The sequence below is a fragment of the Drosophila pseudoobscura genome, chromosome 2 (assembly GCF_009870125.1).
Source record: "Drosophila pseudoobscura strain MV-25-SWS-2005 chromosome 2, UCI_Dpse_MV25, whole genome shotgun sequence".
NCBI classification, from domain to species: domain Eukaryota; kingdom Metazoa; phylum Arthropoda; class Insecta; order Diptera; family Drosophilidae; genus Drosophila; species Drosophila pseudoobscura.
In genome coordinates, this window is record NC_046679.1 from 30,178,473 (window position 1) to 30,195,156 (window position 16,684).

The 16,684-nt window shown below is 42.7% G+C and overlaps 4 protein-coding genes and 1 long non-coding RNA gene across 8 annotated transcripts; 3 read left to right on the forward strand and 2 right to left on the reverse strand.

The window, feature by feature from the left end:
* Positions 1-5: 5 nt before the first annotated feature.
* TfIIFbeta (transcription factor TFIIFbeta) lies at positions 6-1,212 on the forward strand. Its single transcript, XM_001359961.5, has 2 exons — positions 6-743; positions 805-1,212. Exons 1-2 carry the CDS (start codon positions 195-197, stop codon positions 1,102-1,104), a joined length of 849 nt encoding a protein of 282 aa, XP_001359998.2. The 5' UTR covers positions 6-194; the 3' UTR covers positions 1,105-1,212.
* Positions 1,205-6,639, reverse strand: Cap-H2 (Chromosome associated protein H2). 4 transcript variants are annotated; one of them, XM_015182868.2, is made up of 10 exons: positions 6,256-6,639; positions 5,887-6,074; positions 5,637-5,833; positions 4,392-5,293; positions 3,888-4,231; positions 3,670-3,820; positions 3,375-3,598; positions 2,922-3,269; positions 2,666-2,860; positions 1,205-2,598 (listed from the first exon to the last, which is right to left on the reverse strand). In XM_015182868.2, the coding sequence occupies exons 1-10, from the start codon at positions 6,281-6,283 to the stop codon at positions 2,260-2,262; spliced, it is 2,916 nt and encodes a 971-aa protein (XP_015038354.2). In that variant the 5' UTR covers positions 6,284-6,639; the 3' UTR covers positions 1,205-2,259. The 4 variants fall into 4 exon arrangements, with proteins under 4 accessions (XP_015038354.2, XP_015038352.2, XP_001359999.3 ...); XM_015182866.2 differs by having other exon boundaries at positions 1,205-2,116; positions 2,368-2,598; positions 2,922-3,598; XM_001359962.4 differs by having other exon boundaries at positions 2,922-3,598; positions 3,888-4,186.
* Positions 6,640-8,114: 1,475 nt separating this feature from the next.
* Positions 8,115-8,876, reverse strand: LOC117183350 (uncharacterized). The gene is made up of 2 exons (XR_004468509.1): positions 8,616-8,876; positions 8,115-8,538 (listed from the first exon to the last, which is right to left on the reverse strand). It is a non-coding gene; the product is annotated as an uncharacterized lncRNA (long non-coding RNA).
* Positions 8,877-11,866: 2,990 nt separating this feature from the next.
* Positions 11,867-12,913, forward strand: LOC4803224 (mediator of RNA polymerase II transcription subunit 7). Its single transcript, XM_001359963.4, has 2 exons — positions 11,867-12,327; positions 12,391-12,913. The coding sequence occupies exons 1-2, from the start codon at positions 11,998-12,000 to the stop codon at positions 12,721-12,723; spliced, it is 663 nt and encodes a 220-aa protein (XP_001360000.1). The 5' UTR covers positions 11,867-11,997; the 3' UTR covers positions 12,724-12,913.
* A 371-nt stretch (positions 12,914-13,284) lies between these two features.
* Positions 13,285-16,367, forward strand: LOC117183962 (synaptic vesicle glycoprotein 2B-like). Its single transcript, XM_033379707.1, has 9 exons — positions 13,285-13,721; positions 14,026-14,461; positions 14,522-14,700; positions 14,760-14,941; positions 15,004-15,387; positions 15,525-15,642; positions 15,705-15,864; positions 15,925-16,052; positions 16,116-16,367. The coding sequence occupies exons 1-9, from the start codon at positions 13,676-13,678 to the stop codon at positions 16,169-16,171; spliced, it is 1,689 nt and encodes a 562-aa protein (XP_033235598.1). The 5' UTR covers positions 13,285-13,675; the 3' UTR covers positions 16,172-16,367.
* Positions 16,368-16,684: the final 317 nt, after the last annotated feature.

The following is a 16,684-nucleotide window of genomic DNA, read 5'->3' on the forward strand; positions in this document are numbered from 1 at the left end:
GTCATTCGAGAAAATTACATTGCAATTACATTATTTGCTGTTAGCTGCGAGGCAATATTTAGTTGTTTATAATTATTTAGTGCAAACATTTCGAAGAAGCGCTCATCGCTGGTGCCCTTGCTAATCACGCGATCATCTCTATCTTATGCCTTCGTCGCGTTGTAAGAAAAATTGTATATAATTTCTGGCCAAAAATGTCTAAAGACGATAAAGACAAGGTGCAAATTATTGATAAGGACTTGGATCTATCCAATGCTGGACGCGGCGTTTGGCTGGTGAAAGTACCCAAATACATTGCACAGAAATGGGAGAAGGCTCCCTCAAATATGGACGTGGGCAAACTGCGGATCAGCAAGACGCCGGGACAAAAGGCCCAGGTGTCACTCTCACTCACACCTGCCGTGCTGGCCCTCGATCCGGACGAGAAGATTCCCACAGAGCACGTCTTGGACGTGTCGCAGGTGACTAAGCAAACGTTAGGGGTATTCTCGCACATGGCTCCAGAGGCGGCGGCCAACATTGGCAAGGAGAACTCGACAGCACCGGGCGCCGCGCCGGACAACGAAAAGCTATATATGGAGGGCCGCATTGTCCAGAAGTTGGAGTGCCGCCCCATAGCGGACACATGTTATATGAAGCTGAAGCTGGAGTCCATTCGCAAGGCGTCGGAGCCACAACGACGGGTGCAGCCCATTGATAAGATTGTCCAGAACTTCAAACCTGTCAAGGATCACGCACATAATGTATATCAGTATATCATACCTTTTGAATCTGTTCGCAATTTTAATTTTTTGGTTTTTCCAGATCGAGTATCGGGAGCGTAAGAAGGCGGAGGGCAAGAAGGCTCGTGACGACAAGAATTCCGTGATGGATATGCTCTTCCATGCATTTGAAAAGCATCAGTACTACAACATTAAGGATCTGGTGAAAATCACGAACCAGCCTATTAGTTATCTAAAAGAGATTCTCAAGGATGTCTGCGACTACAACATGAAAAATCCGCACAAAAACATGTGGGAGCTCAAGAAAGAGTATCGCCACTACAAGACTGAGGAGAAAAAGGACGAGGAAGAGCACAAGTCGGGCAGCAGCGATTCGGAATAACATTCCATCCGATCCATACTCGCACCGAATGCCATTATTGTCCGGTGATCACTGCGAAATAGTACCTTTAACTATCCAATTGCATTAAAACATATTTAAGTACGATAATTGCATATTTTCTTTTATATTCTTATGACTACTTAGAGCTACAAAAAAATGGATTTTTGTTGGTTTTGTTTGCACATTTGTAAATAGATGTTCAGGCCTTAAATCAGGTAAAATATGCATATGTATGGTACGTACTGTATGCTTATTTGTGTATAATATATACAATAGATTATGCTGTATGGTGTATATGTACATTTCCCAGCTAGCTTCTCTTATTTACAGTTAAAATTTCAGAAGAAAATTTATATTTTTGATACATTTGTACACTACGAGATCAGGTACTTGATGCTAGTACTATCAGCTCATGAATTCCCGAAACACTTCCAGCAACTTAGCCATTAAATAAAATTTCTTCTCTGATTTTGTCTGAAATGCGAACAACCAAAACATTCAGTGATGTTTGATAATGATAATGAAATGAAATAAGGAAAATAAAAATGCAAGAAATTAAATGAAAAATAACTCATACAGGCCGATCGTTCCACAGATCGAGGCTATAGTCTCGTAGGCCTTGCAGGGTATAAAAATTTAAAAAATAATAATACAAAATTAATGAAATGAAATTAATGGCAAATAATAGAAATCAAAATTAAAGAAAATTAAAACAAACAAAAAAATGTCTTAAACAATAAATCATAACCGAAAAAGAGGCAAGAATTATTCGACACACATTTGAAGGGCGATCTGAAATTTGTTCAATGCTTAAGGAAATCGAGCTTAAATAATACTGTTCCAAAATTTGCCGACATATATATGGCATAGTCGACAGACGGTAAAGGTATAAAATTACACTTAAAGATAAATATATGCACGTGCTCAAAAAAATTCAACTAAAATATTGCATGGCTATTGGGAGCCTCTTAATTTTGCAGTACAGCTGGGAAAAGTGCAGCATTTGCAGACCCTGCGGAGACACAATATAATGTGTTAGAAAATTCGATATGAACACAGAAAACAGACAACTATACACACTGTACACCCACTAGGAGACGGTTAATCTACAGAGAAATAGGCTAATACACATTAAACATTAAGACAGGACAAATTCTACTGATTCTTCTCCGACCACATCGCAGAAGAAGCCATCGACGATATACCAGAGTCCCCATCATCTCGCGATTGGGAAACTTTCGGTATGGCCTCAATTAATCGCACCATTTTCACATGCGCTTCTGCTGTCACTGGTACAACTTCCGTTGACTTGCGTTTTAGTCGTTTCTTATCCGCAGCCGGCTTTGTCTTAACCACATTCAAATTGCCAATATCATCTTCTGGATGGACTTGTTTGCGCTCCGTACTCATGAGTTGCATTTTATACTCGGAAATGTCGATGGGCTTGCTTTTATCACGATCTACATTTTTCAGCACGATATTCCCGTCATTGAGCTGCAAGTGAAAAGCGAAATGCCATATAAATCGCTTGCAGAACTATCTCACATCGTCACAAGCTTACCAATTTCAATGAGGCAAAAAAATGCCGACCCATGGTGGTATTATCTTTGCCCTGCATCACATCGGCCAGTGTAGCTCTGCCATGGCCCTGCTGACACGTTTCGATGATCTCGGTACCCAAATCTTCAAATTTGAAATTCTGCCTTTCGTGAGCTACTTCCAGCATGGGCGCTATTTTGATGTGCCAATCCCTCACCTGCAATTAAATTGGTTAGTTCTTTTCTTGGATTGAAAGTGTAATCTTAAGGGTTTCCTACCAGATCGCTGGAGTCTGAAAAGCCTCCTTTGTCAATTCGGAACGGATTATCAACTCCCAGGTCACTGCCATGAGTACTGTTCGCATCATCCCTCCAGTCGTCGTGGGCCATCGCACTTCCAGGTCTGCTTGGATTAGTCGGCGCTTCGTTTATGTTTAAACTACTTAAAATTGAGTCAATTTGTGTGGTACCTAAGCCACTGTCGTCTAGGTTGGTTTGATCATTTGCTGGCACCGATGCTCCTGCATCTGGTTGTGTGGTATCTAGAGCAGGGACATCTGCCTTGGGTTGATCATCTGCAGACATAGCTGCTGCGTCAAGTTGTGTGGCATCTAAGCCACTGTCGTCACCGTTGGCTTGCCCATTTGCAGGCAATGCTGCTGCCTCTAGTTGTGTGGCATTTACAGGCAGTACTGCTTTGTCAGTTTGTGTGTCATTTAAGCCACTGCCGTCCACGTTGGCGGATTCATTTGCTTCTACCTCAAGTTGTGTGGCATCTAAACCACTGTCACATTTATCCAACGCTGCGGCGACAAGCTTTTTGTCATCTGCAGGACCTTCGTCCCCGTCGGTAGGTTCGCTAAATCCAAGAAGGGTTTCAACCGATATTGGCCGCGAATCGTACCTCATGTCGTCAACGCCAGAGTCGTGAGTGGGTCGCCGAAAGCCCAAGAAATCTATTTAGAAGCAGGTTAAAGTTAATAATTTCTAGCAAACATGAGAAATGTTGGAAAATCAAGACACATACTATTATCCAAGTCAAACTCCAAGCTTAGCCTCATTGGATCATTACGTTCTCTGCCTGTGGCAGATTCTTCGGTATACTCTACGATCGCAGGTGTCAACAGTCGGACAGCTTTTGGAGGCTTTGGTTCTGCATCTCGTTTGGTGGGAATGCGCTAAAATGGGTGAATAAAAAGAAAATTAGTTATAAACATTGAATGGCCAGGGATGTGCACTACTTACAGCCTTCTTGAACAAATCGAAGTCTGTTGGAAGCTTGAAAAGGTTTCTCCGTCTTAGACGGGCTTCGGGAATCCCAAAAATGTTAAATTCAAGCGGATAACAGACTTCTATTGGAATGGTCACAACTTCTTCGACGAAAGTGGGCGGCCGTTCAGGAGGTTCGTCTTCCGTTATACCAACCAGAGCCCGCATCTCGTCATCGATGAGCACAGTGACGGTATCCTTGTTGGGCACTCCTGGTAGAATATCTCTGACCATCACCTTGGGCGACAGCGACTGCAGGCGACGTTCGTCGATATCTGAAAGTACAACACCTTCGTCGTCAGAAGACAGGCCTGCAAAAACTGTTCGCAAGTCAATTGTGCAAATTCGCGGATAATGTCCACAACAAAAGATGCAAAAAAAGAAACAATAATGTGAGTATCAACTTCTACAAAAACAAAAAATGATTCAAAAAATCTTATCCGTAGTACGCTTAAAGTATTGGGTTAGTGATTAGTTTACCTTTCGGCTTTTCGCAACCGATTGTCAACGCATTCATTTCAGAGTCCGCAGTGTCCAAGATACTCGACTCGTTCCGTGTAGCTGGCAGGAGGGTGCTGCTCAAAGCAGGTCCTTCCACTAGGCTTGCACTCAAAGCGGCACTCTCAAGTTTGCTGCTGTCCAGCGTCGTGATATCCAGGGTCATACCCAGACCCGAGTCCGATGAATTTAACGTTTGCAACTTTTCCCTCGGGTTTAGCGTTTCATTCACTTCCATAGGCTCCGACACCTCTTCTGGCATCGTCCCGATAGATGAGTCCAATGCCTCCATTGCTTCATCTTCTGTTCGCGGCTTTTTATTGCAACTGGCATCGATTTCCACCGCCTCGAGCGTTCTTTTCATTGTTTCCGCCAACATGCTTCCACTGCTTCTCGCCCTCACTGTGGCACCATAGCGCGAGGCCAGCATTTGGTTCTCCAGGGCAATGTATTCAGAGAGAAACTCATCCGTGGTCATGTGAACGTTGAGAATATCCTGACTAAGATTCTGCGAATTAACGTACTCTTTAATCAGACTGAGTCGCTCGAATTGTATGTCGGGGAGCAGCGTATTGTAGCGGTGCTCGATGTGATAAGTGAATAGCTTATACTGCTTCTTTTCATCGATCTCCGAGGCCTGACGGGGATCCACGATCGGGGCATTTCGCCACAGATTGGGAGGCGTATGGTCCTGGTACAGATACTCGATCGTTCTGTTTCTGCTACACTTTGCCATGCCCGTTGTACTAAACCGCTTCTCCTCGGACATTGTCTTGAAGGCTCGTGGTTCTAGATTCACCAGAAACGGATCAATTGTTTTTTGCGCGAGTTTTTTTACTCGACGCTTCCGTGGTTCTTCCGGCTTGGGTGCACTGCTCTCCTGGCTGTAAAGAGAAAGGGGATGGCGGTTAGGATGATTAGCATACCACTGAGAATTGGATAATTGAGAGAAGTAGAAGTCACACTGCTCTCATGTTGCCGTAGACTAAACAGATCTCTTATTTGAGCATTTAGTAAACAGGAATCCGAACACGAACCGGCGTGTAGATCAAGTAAACAAATCGATAGAAAGGGGAAGCAAGAGAAACGCTGATAAGAGGTACAATTTCGCATCCGATAACGAAGAAACACCGCTGAAGCGGTCGTCTTTGAAGAGCACATGGAACCGGCCGGCAGCATCTACTTCTCTCCCTCTCTTCGCCCCACAAACACGCACGCGGTACTCACCCACTGGTATTCTTTTCACTGGCTTCGCGTTGCGCTGATGACATTGACTCGTTTATGTGCTCCGTGGTTTGGCCGATGTACTCCACGCGATCGGCATAGATCTTTCCCAACGACTGGATGGCACTGCCGCCACAACCCAGCGCAACACGACGCGGCACATTCCTGTCCTTGCAAAGCCGTAGCAGATGATTTCCGTACTGGGGAATACATTTTTATACACACAATTCTTGTATAATTGAATCATGCTTACATATTCCGTGGAGAGACGTAGGTCCGTGGAGTAGTCAGAGTTCTTACTGATCTCCTCGAGGAGCACCACCAGGATGGAGAGATCTGGCTGCTCCTCATATGCAACGATGCTCTTGGCGACATTTGTTGCAGGCCGTTGTCTAGCCACCTCTAAGACTTGCTCCCTCTGCTTTTTGGTGGAAGCGGGATCTATAGAGAATGTTAAAAATTAGATTTCCATTCATTCATTCAGCATTCAGCCATTCATAAGTATGGAAATAGCGCTGACTTAATCGGTGTTGATCGGTTTGTTTGTCTTTGGACCGGACCGAAACGCTATGGGCGGCGGCGCAGACAGTGGCGTCAGCATGAAACCACAGATGCAACTTACCGGATTCCTCAAACGGGTCCCCGTCCATTGCTTATGCCACAAAACTGTTTAATATTTTAACTTTTACGCGGTTTTCATTATGAGCGAGCATTCTGCGACAGGTTCCGTTGCTACTATTCCACACATAAACGCACTTACACATACGGACACTGAGACACGAGGAGGGAGTAGTTTACAAAATGGTGGAGGCACGCTTCACTTTGCGTGGGTGTCACACAGAAATCATAACAATTACACGACAAACTTATTTTCACTTTGATCCAATAACGACTGAGAACTGGTATATTTCTTATTTTACGATTTGGCGCGAATGAAAGGAAAATATTTTCCCATTCGCCAGATATATGTATATTGGATTGTGACCGCGGATTTATCGTGCGACCCTCAGAAATATATCGAAACATACCGCCTAATTTTCAAAATATACCGTAAATATACTGACGAATTCAAATTATATTTTACATATTCCTCGTTTTTGATATTCCATCGAATATTATTAGCTATAAAGAACATTTAGCCATACCATCATAATTTTATACGATTGATGAATCAATTTTCTATTTAACTGGTGTAATGCTTTTATTGCATTTTGCGTCATTTTGCGAAATAAGTCAAACAAAAAACAAGTAGCGAAATGGTCAATCAAAACAAACGAAAAGGGAAATTGGTCAATTTTCATATTCCATTGAATAATTCTGACTAACTAAATCTCTCAGCAATGCCCACAAAGTTTTATCCCATTGATGAATAAATTTTCTACACGATTGGATAGTTTTTAATCCTTGCTTTTATTGTATTTATTGTAAAAAAAGGTTTGACAAACATATTCACAATTCCATAACATCCATTTCCCCCAGGGTATATGTGCATGGAATGAGACTCATTTTTGTCAATCGGGTAAAAGAGGTCCTTACCCGATTCACGTTCGGTTATCGATACTATCGACTGGTTACGAGTGGTGCGCGCCAAATCTATCTTTTTTGAATGTGAGCGACGAGAATTTAAATGTTATCAACCGGGCCATTACCGATTCAACAAATACGACGATTCCCTCAATTTTGATCTTCCGTCGAATATCAGCTATATGGAAGATTTAGCCATGCCCACATAATTTTATACGATTGATGAATCAATTTTCTACTTGATTGACTTAATTTAAATAATAGCTTTTATTAGATTTCTATATAACGTTGAAAATGAAATTTAATAGATTGATGAAACTGGCAAAATATACCATTATATACCGATATACCGTCGGTATATGCGGTCACCGCATAGCGTCTTATGGGCGGTTGAAATGGCGAAGGTTGGCAGTGTATATTTTATTGTGCAAAACCGCATTTGGTCTTTGGTGGCGTTTGAAGTTTTTCGACGATCAAAAAAAGGGCAGTTCAAAAATCGTCTCGAGACCGGTGGGCCTCGACTTTGCGATGGCACCTGTGAGCCGGTGGTCGGCTTCAGGCTGGGCTGCTGGCGGCTGGGAGTAAGACTGGGCCTGGCGGTACTCTGGCTCTTGCTCTTGCAGGCGCGCGGCGGCATTTGGCGCCGAACCACAGTCGCGGTTGCCACCGGTCCTGCATCCCCCGTTATACTCCCAGCTGAAAAGAGACGAAATGAGAAATGATTTACGACTGTCCGATGGCCGCAGAACCGAGTACTTCCTTTACCTTTAGCGTTTCCTTCAATTTTTTTTATTTGCAGGCATTTATTTTTATCTTTTTCCGGCTTTTCCGTCTCCTGGGTAAACCTTTGGACTTCTCAAACGAGCAACGAGCAAACGAGTCGATGAAAACTAACTGAGAAAGTAGAGACAGCCCGAGACTGGAAGAGGTTCAGAGTGGGCTTTGCTACAATCTTTAGCGCTGCTGCTGACTCGGTACGGATTTGGGGCAGACTGAAAAGGATCTTCAGCTGGGCCTTGAGTATCAGCCTCTTGTTTTGGAAACGCTCACGGAGGGCGTTCCATGCGGACGCGAAACCCTCGTTCGTAAGTGGAGCCTGTGCCACTATGTCGTGGGCTTCACCGCTGGTCTTTTTGTTGAGGTGGAACAGTTTTTCCACTGGAGCCAACCTTGGGTTTTCTATGTAGATGGCGGTGAACAGGTCTCGGAACGTGGGTAACTGCTGGTAGTCCCCACTGAAAACTTCAGTGTCACATGGAGGGAGGCGGCAACCGTAAGTGAAATGAAGTGAGCCGCTGACACTACGGAGGTTCGATGGTAAAAGAGTGTATTTTTTTAGTTTTGGAATTGTAATGATGAAGCTCTCACAATATTAACGGCGCTGCCCGTGTCGAACATAGCGGAAAAAATATTTTTATAAGTTTTGCGTTTTAGATCAGTGTAAAAATATACTCCTACCTGGTCAAACTGCATTTTCTTTGCACTTTAAGAAGCCTCCAGAACTAATCATTGTTCGAAGAGCCGCGGCCACACTATGGCTAAACACTTGATTGGCAGCTTTGACCTTCAAAGCTATTTGGATATATGTATATGCTTTGTTGCTATTTTCGGGCAGAGTCGCGTTGAATTTCTGGAATCGATTTCATAAAGTTCTTCGACTATTTTCCATAAAACAACGACATCAGGGGTATAAAGATTTATATTTCGGACAATGTTCCTTAGCGAGTTAATCATATGTGGAACATCGTAAATCGCAAATATTTCTTTATCTTGAACTTTAAAGCTGGGGTTCTTAATGTCGACTCCCAGTCTTCTGAAACCAGCTCTATTATTTGAGCCCTGGTCGCAAAGCTTTGTGCTTGTTCAATATTAGCCGTCACTTTATTTAAAAGGGCTTCGTGTTTTAAACCATTTATACCAGCAGTTACAGTATAACTTAAAACGTATTTCCAGTTTTCAAATAGGCCTCTTATCATGAAAACACAGACTTGCTGCCCTAAAAGGCTTTTTGTATTTTGGCCATCATTTTTGTAGCCTTGAATTTCATCGATTGCAATATTATAATGAAGAGCTCGTTTAATCTTAATTTCCTCAAATAAAATTACTACTTCTTTTCCCTTAGAACTCATTCCATCAAAAATTGTCTATAAATTGCTGAGTAAATCAGGATTAAATCCTGGCCTCATGTTTTTCAGCACAGCCCATCGCGCTAACGTGCGTTTTGATGGCAGTTTTAAATTTAGAACATCTCGAAGATATTCATAAGTCCTTGACGAGTAAAAGTTAATATTTTTCGCAATTACTTTTTCTGCGGGGCTATGATGCATATCGTTTTTGCCTCCGCAGAAACATGAGTCATCTTGGCTATTATGGGAATAATATTTGGTTTTAAGTGAGTTGTTTTGATTCTGTAACGCCTATTCCTGCGATATACAACCCTTTTTAAGGCAAAAAATCGATCTTTCAATTTTTTAAAGCCATTCTCTCTTTTTTTTTGGTCAGCCATTAGTTCATAATATTAATGGGGAATAAACACAACGTACCAGCGGAAAAACGAATCACTTGTCTTTCTCACAAGCTTCGCGCGCGCTTTTTGTCTATCCATCATTCCACGCATTCATACTCACACACACTTACGAGCCCTTTAAGAGTACTAACACTTTTCTAAGAACCTTGCCACCAAGACATCAAGACAACAGTAATTTTGAAAACCCTCATGCAATATACGAATATAATAAACTTTAATATTTATGTACATAAGATATTTTATAATTGAATTAGAAAATTTATGGGTATTGTCCATGAGAGTATTCAAGGTGCGACCGGCATCTAAATTTTTGCTTTGCAGATTCCCGTCGGAAAGCGCGCGATTGACAATTGATTTGAAATATATGTAAAACCAATTCCATTTATATTTATGCATATTTATTTAAGTATATATATATTTTTTCTTATATTGTATATTTAGATACATCATTGTTTTAGTTATAATAAACAAAAAAGTCGAGAGCCGACGGCGTTTGCATAATTTGTATAATTTATAATAATCCTGTTTGAAATAAGGAAATAAATGTGTAATTATATTATTGTAATATTTTATATTTTGTGGTATAAATCAAACAAATAACAGCTTTTATTTTATTTCCCGCGCCCTAGTGTACCATACCCCCACCCCCTGCCCATTCTTCATTTATTTTGTGGCGGTAGGTCAGACCATCAAAAGACCCAAAACAAGAACCAAACTCAAATTTCAGTTATAGCGGCCAGCAATAGTAAACACACACACGCAAAGTACGTGAGAATGCATGTGCACCCATACACTAAAACATGCTGGTGGCAAAACAGATCAGACCTGAGAGAGTTCAAAAAATCTGAAAAAACATACAATCACATATTTTTGTCGAAACATATTGCGTGTGTACTAACACATGCAAAGATGTTCTCTCTGCGCTCTCTCTCTCATGATGACGTCACTCTGGGGTACGGATAGCGCAAGCCGGTGTGTGACACTTTCGTTGTATCACTAACCATACAGTATATAGATGTGCCAGTTCATACAACGAAATTGTCACACACCGACTTGCGCTATCCGTACCCCAGAGTGACGTCATCATGAGAGATAGAGCGCAGAGAGAACATCTTTGCATGTGTTAGTACACACGCAATATGTTTCGACAAAAATATGTGATTGTATGTTTTTTCAGATTTTTTGAACTCTTTCAGGTCTGGTTCTGTTTTGCCACCAGCATGTTTTAGTGTATGGGTGCACATGCATTAATGCATGTACTTTGCGTGTGTGTGTTTAGTATTGCTGGCCGCTAGAACTGAAATTTGAGTTTGGTTCTTGTTTCGGGTCTTTTGATGGACTGACCTACCGCCACAAAATAAATGAAGAATGGGCAGGGGGTGGGGGTATGGTACACTAGGGCGCGGGAAACAAAATAAAAGCTGTTATTTGTTTCATTTATACCACAAAATATAAAATATTACAATAATATATTTACACATTTATTTCCTTATTAAAAACACACACACGCAAAGTACATGCATTAATGCATGTGCACCCATACACTAAAACATGCTGGTGGCAAAACAGAACCAGACCTGAAAGAGTTCAAAAAATCTGAAAAAACATACAATCACATATTTTTGTCGAAACATATTGCGTGTGTACTAACACATGCAAAGATGTTCTCTCTGCGCTCTATCTCTCATGATGACGTCACTCTGGGGTACGGATAGCGCAAGTCGGTGTGTGACAATTTCGTTGTATGAACTGGCACATCTATATACTGTATGGTTAGTGGTTGTATGAACTGGCACATCTATATACTGTATGGTTAGTGGTTATACCGATATATCTAAATATATATTGAGAATCGGTATTTTTAGTGTGTTTTCGGTATTTGGTATTTCGGTACCCGCTGGCACTAGGGATTTATGCAGTCAATCTATTTCATCAATCTATTAAATTTAATTTTCAATGAAATCCAATTAAAGCAAGTATTAAGAATAAGCCTGTCAATTAGAAAATAGATTCACTAATCGGATACAATTATGTGGGCATGGCTAAATGTTTCATCTAGCTAGTAATATTCGACGGAAGATCAAAATCGGGGAATATGTAAAATATAACTTGAATTTGTTAGTATATTTACGGTATATTTCGAAATTGAGACGGTATATTTCGGTATATTTCTGAGAGTCGATTTATGTGGAGACAGAAAATGGTCACATTGACAAAAACAAAAGACTGCACAAATTGCTCGGGGAAATTTTGAAAATTCGGGATAAACAGATATAAGGAATAGGACTCTCTCTACTCTTTTTACCGCTCAGAATGTCAACCCAAGAGACCCAGGTATCCAGCCTGCCGATGCCGCCGGAGCGGTACATCAGCAACTACACGGAGGAGAACATACGCCGCAATCGCGCACCACGTCCACCGCTGCCCCCCTCGCAGCACGAAGTTTACAGTATGTTCGGCATCCAGTACAACAATGACGAGATGATACGCTCCCTGGAGTCGCAGAACATCAAGCGCCTGATACCCATACACTTTGACCGTCGCAAGGAGCTGAAAAAGTTGAACCACTCGCTGCTGGTCAATTTTCTGGATCTGATAGACTTCCTCATCCTCAATCCCGACAGTCCCCGGCGAACAGAGAAGGTGAGTTGGCACCAGAACCAAGCAAATCCATGGATTAATCTTGATAAATGAACCCCTTTGCAGATAGATGACCTCAGCCTGCTGTTCGTCAACATGCATCACCTGTTGAACGAGTTTCGGCCGCATCAGGCCCGTGAAACGCTGCGCGTGATGATGGAAATGCAGAAGCGTCAGCGTGTGGAGACCGCCACCCGTTTTCAGAAGCACTTGGAGCGTGTGCGGGACATCGTAAACAGCGCCTTTTCCGCCCTGCCCGTCCTGTGCGACGACGATGAGAAGGGCAATGCCAAAGTCAAGTCGGAAGTGGATCCCCTCGAATCGAATGCGGCGGCCAAGAACGATCCGAGCTATCAGCATGATCGCATGATGTGCAAGCTGGTGGATGGCATCGAATGAGATTGCAGGCCAGAATGATGATTGAAGGAATACTGGTCATTGTGAATGGCACGAAGTTATAGCACCCATATTTATAGCATCTTATAGACCCCTAAGAATAAAGTACATAGTTTTTGTTTTGTGATGATAATCGTATATTACATGCCTTGCGATTAATTCCTGCAACTAAAGATTCTTCCATTCACATTGATTGAAACTGTTTAGTAATTCGAGTGATACATTTTACGAGAGATCATATCACTTCTCTGTCGTGTGGCGGCGTATCTTAAGATAAGGGGTGTGTATCTCTACAGATTTCACCACCGAAATGACGTAGCCAATGAAACGTGATATTGTTTTAGAAAGGGATAATCATGGATATATAAGAGAACATTATTTGAGGCAGCCTCCCTCGAAAAGTGTTCCGGTTGCTACCTACCTCATAGTCTTATCACCAGTACAGCGCGTTACATTATAATATAACCATAGACTAAGATTTCAGAATGGATATCTCTAACGATTAGGAAACCCTTAGAAAAATGTGGAATAAAGAAAGTTTAAGTGAAGTGAAGTGCTTCTTCATGATAAATCGATATATAGTTTTCCAACGCACTGTACTTGTCTCCCTCTATGACAACGTGTTCCCTCCGGATAAAGATAAAGTTTTATGTGTTTATTACCTTCTTTAGGCTGTAATTCTAGGCGATAAGAGATGTGTAGATGAATCTTCAGGTTTTATTGAGACAAATCCCGATAAAAGCAGCTACCATTCGTACGAGCAGATCATTTACCGCGCAGCAGTGCAGCAAGTGGCATCATCCGTGAAGTGGGATCTTCTCTACGACCTCTGAGATTAATTGTGATAGTGCTTTTCAATTAAGAACTCATACATCGTATTAATTGAACAATTGAGAACATTCAAGTGCAGCTTAATAAGAAATTCATACAGTGATCGGCAGATATACGCATAAAGATGTCGGAAAAGTATATTGAACGTGTGGATCCAGCGAAAAGTAAAGGTAAATCCTTAAATCGAATGGAACAAGCCCAAAATATCAAAGGAACTAGTGAAAATAAATTGTGAGCTAAATATAAAATGCCAATTCATCATAGATTTTGTTTTTAAAAGTGATTGGAACTCTCTATTACACGTTCCAAAACAATATGGTGGTATAAAACCTATACAATGATCCGATTGTGAAGAGTACTGCTTGGGAACTAGTGTTATCAAAGTGCTCCCCTAATCTCAAAGAAGGGAGAGATTGTCCCGTCCCCAACCATAAAGTGCAATTAAAGCAAGTGTATAAATCTTTTGGGTTACAGAACCAGACGTGGATAACGACACGGATGGTGATTCGAACAGCACGGCTGAGGCCTCACCCACGCCCAAAGAGGATGCACCAGCGGACTTCGATAAGGCCATCGAGGCGGCTGGCTTCGGGATCTTCAATCTTCTGCTGCTCTTCGTTTCGATACCCGCCCAGAGTGCGGCCATTTTCGAGTCCAGTTCCATGTCGTTTATCCTGCCGGTGGCCGAGTGCGATCTCCGTCTGACTCTCGAGGACAAGGGTGTCCTGAATGCGGTGGCCTATGCCGGCATGACCATATCGGCCATTGCCTGGGGCTATTTGGCCGACACCAAAGGACGTAAGAAGATACTCTACTGGGGCTACCTGATCGATGCCGTTTGTGTCTTTGGCAGTGCGCTCAGTCAGAACTTTATGATGCTGGTGGTCTTCAAGTTTCTCGGTGGATTAGTGTAGGTTTCCATGATCCATTCTTTGTGGTTTTTACTGAAAGAAATCCATTCTTTTAATAGGGTAAATGGTCCCGCAGCTGTTCTGTTTACCTACCTGACGGAGATGCATGGACCCAAGCACAGATCTTCAGTTCTAATGATAGTTGGGATGGTTACATCCACGGCAACCGTCTCACTGCCTCTGCTGGCCTGGGGCATCTTTCCCAGGGACTGGGACTTTGAAATCGTGGGTCTCACAAGTAAGTTGTATCCCCGGCGTATCCTTAAACACTACTAATTCTGATGTTCACATGTATAGTTCACAGTTGGCAAATCTTTTTGTTTGTCTTGGGCATCCCAAGTCTTGTGAGTGGTTTGATATTTTGTGCCATGCCAGAGAGTCCACGCTTTCTGATGGCCCAAGGACGCACGGAGGAGGCTTTGCAGGCCTTCCAGCATATCTATCATGTGAATACACGCAAGCCCAAGGATACCTATCCAGTGAGTATCCTCAAACCAGAGAAGAAAAAGCCTATAGCGGCTTAAACTCTTCTTTTTTGCAGATCAAGGTACTCGTGCAAGAGGCGCCCAATCGCAAGGCCAACCAGGACGAGGTCATCTACACCATTGAGGAGAAAACCGGCGAGAAAGTGCCGCAGAAGCCTCAGTCGCGCACTCTGATGGAGAGTCTCCGCGCTGGCTTTGGCCAAATGAAGCCTCTGGCTCACAAGCCCCTGCTCAGCCTCTCCCTGCTGCTGTACATCATGCAATTCAGCATCTTCCTGGGCATGAACACCATTCGTTTGTGGCTGCCGCAGCTGTTTGCCTCCATGGCGGAGTACGAGGCGGAGTTCAGTGGGGCCACTGCCAGCATGTGCACCATTCTCGAGTTTAGCGTCAATAAAACAGCTGAGACTGCCTTAGATTATGCCAATGCCTGTTCCGAGGTAAGATCTATCTTCCATCTCTGCGCTAGATAAGTCTTATCTGTCAGTTAACTTTATGTCCAATCATCGTGAGAGTGACGTAAACCTTTCTCTATCTTTATCTAACTCTCGTCTCCCATCTGTGATCTGTCTTGCAGCCAAAGGAGATTTCCATGGACATGTATATAAACAACATCATTGTCTCGGCCTGCGGCTTCGTTGGTTACTTCTTTGCGGGTGGCCTTCTGAAGGCATTAGGCCCCAAACGTCTGATGAGTAAGTATTTCTACACATTTATTTATTCCTTATATTATTGATTGAGGATTTTCTGCCTTCAGCCTATGGTCTGTATCTTTCTGGAGCATTTGGCATGGTGCTTTACTTCTCGGTCAGCAGCATGATGACTCTTTTCGTCTCTGCCACATTTCTGACCATCACCGGCATAGCAGTCTCCTCTCTGTTGGGTGCAGTGGTGGCCCTATTTCCCACCCAACTCAGGTGAGTGTTCCCCTTACAATCTGTTGTCTGTAATCTCTATAGAGATTTGTTTCCCTTCAGAACTGTTGTCGTGGCCATAGCCATGATGTGCGGCCGCTTTGGTGCCTTGTCGGGTAATCTGCTCTTTCCGGTCTTCATTCAGATCGGTTGTTTGCCTCCCTTTATAATGGTATCATCGGTGCTGCTGTGTAAGTTTTCCACTTGAGATTACGTCTTCCCAGATATGGGTCTATCTCTCTTTCTTCTTTCAGTGGCTGGCACACTCTCCATATTCGTGCCCAATCCGGCAAAGGCTGCCTTTTCTTAAGGAATTGTGTTTAAATTATGGTTTAAGGACACATCAAGTGGTTGAAGCTGCCACTGAATTGTAACTTAATCTTAGGAAAATTTAGTTGTACAAATTAGCAATTATTGGGGGCTTAAGACAATGTCTGTAACTATTTATATTTACCTTAGGAAAACCCGTTCAAATATACATACATACATATGTATTTATCTGCATACTCGTATCGTATCTTTATTGCTTTGTTCAGTGAAAGGATGTGCTGGTTGGGCCAGGACAAAGGCAAGCCTTCGACATGCAAATCTCATTAACACCAATTAAGTGGAAGCCAACAGGCAACAGGCAGTGGGGCGGGACAGGCACTGTGGCAGGGCAGGCAGTGCTGGTGTGGCAGTCAGGTGTGTGGCTCTCTTACTGGGAAAACATCGAGTGGAAGATGGAAATTAGTGATGCCTGAATCAACTAATCCGACGGCAGGCCCTCCTTAAGTGGCAGCGATTTATTAGATTGCTCGCTCCGATGATTCGTGAGGGCAGA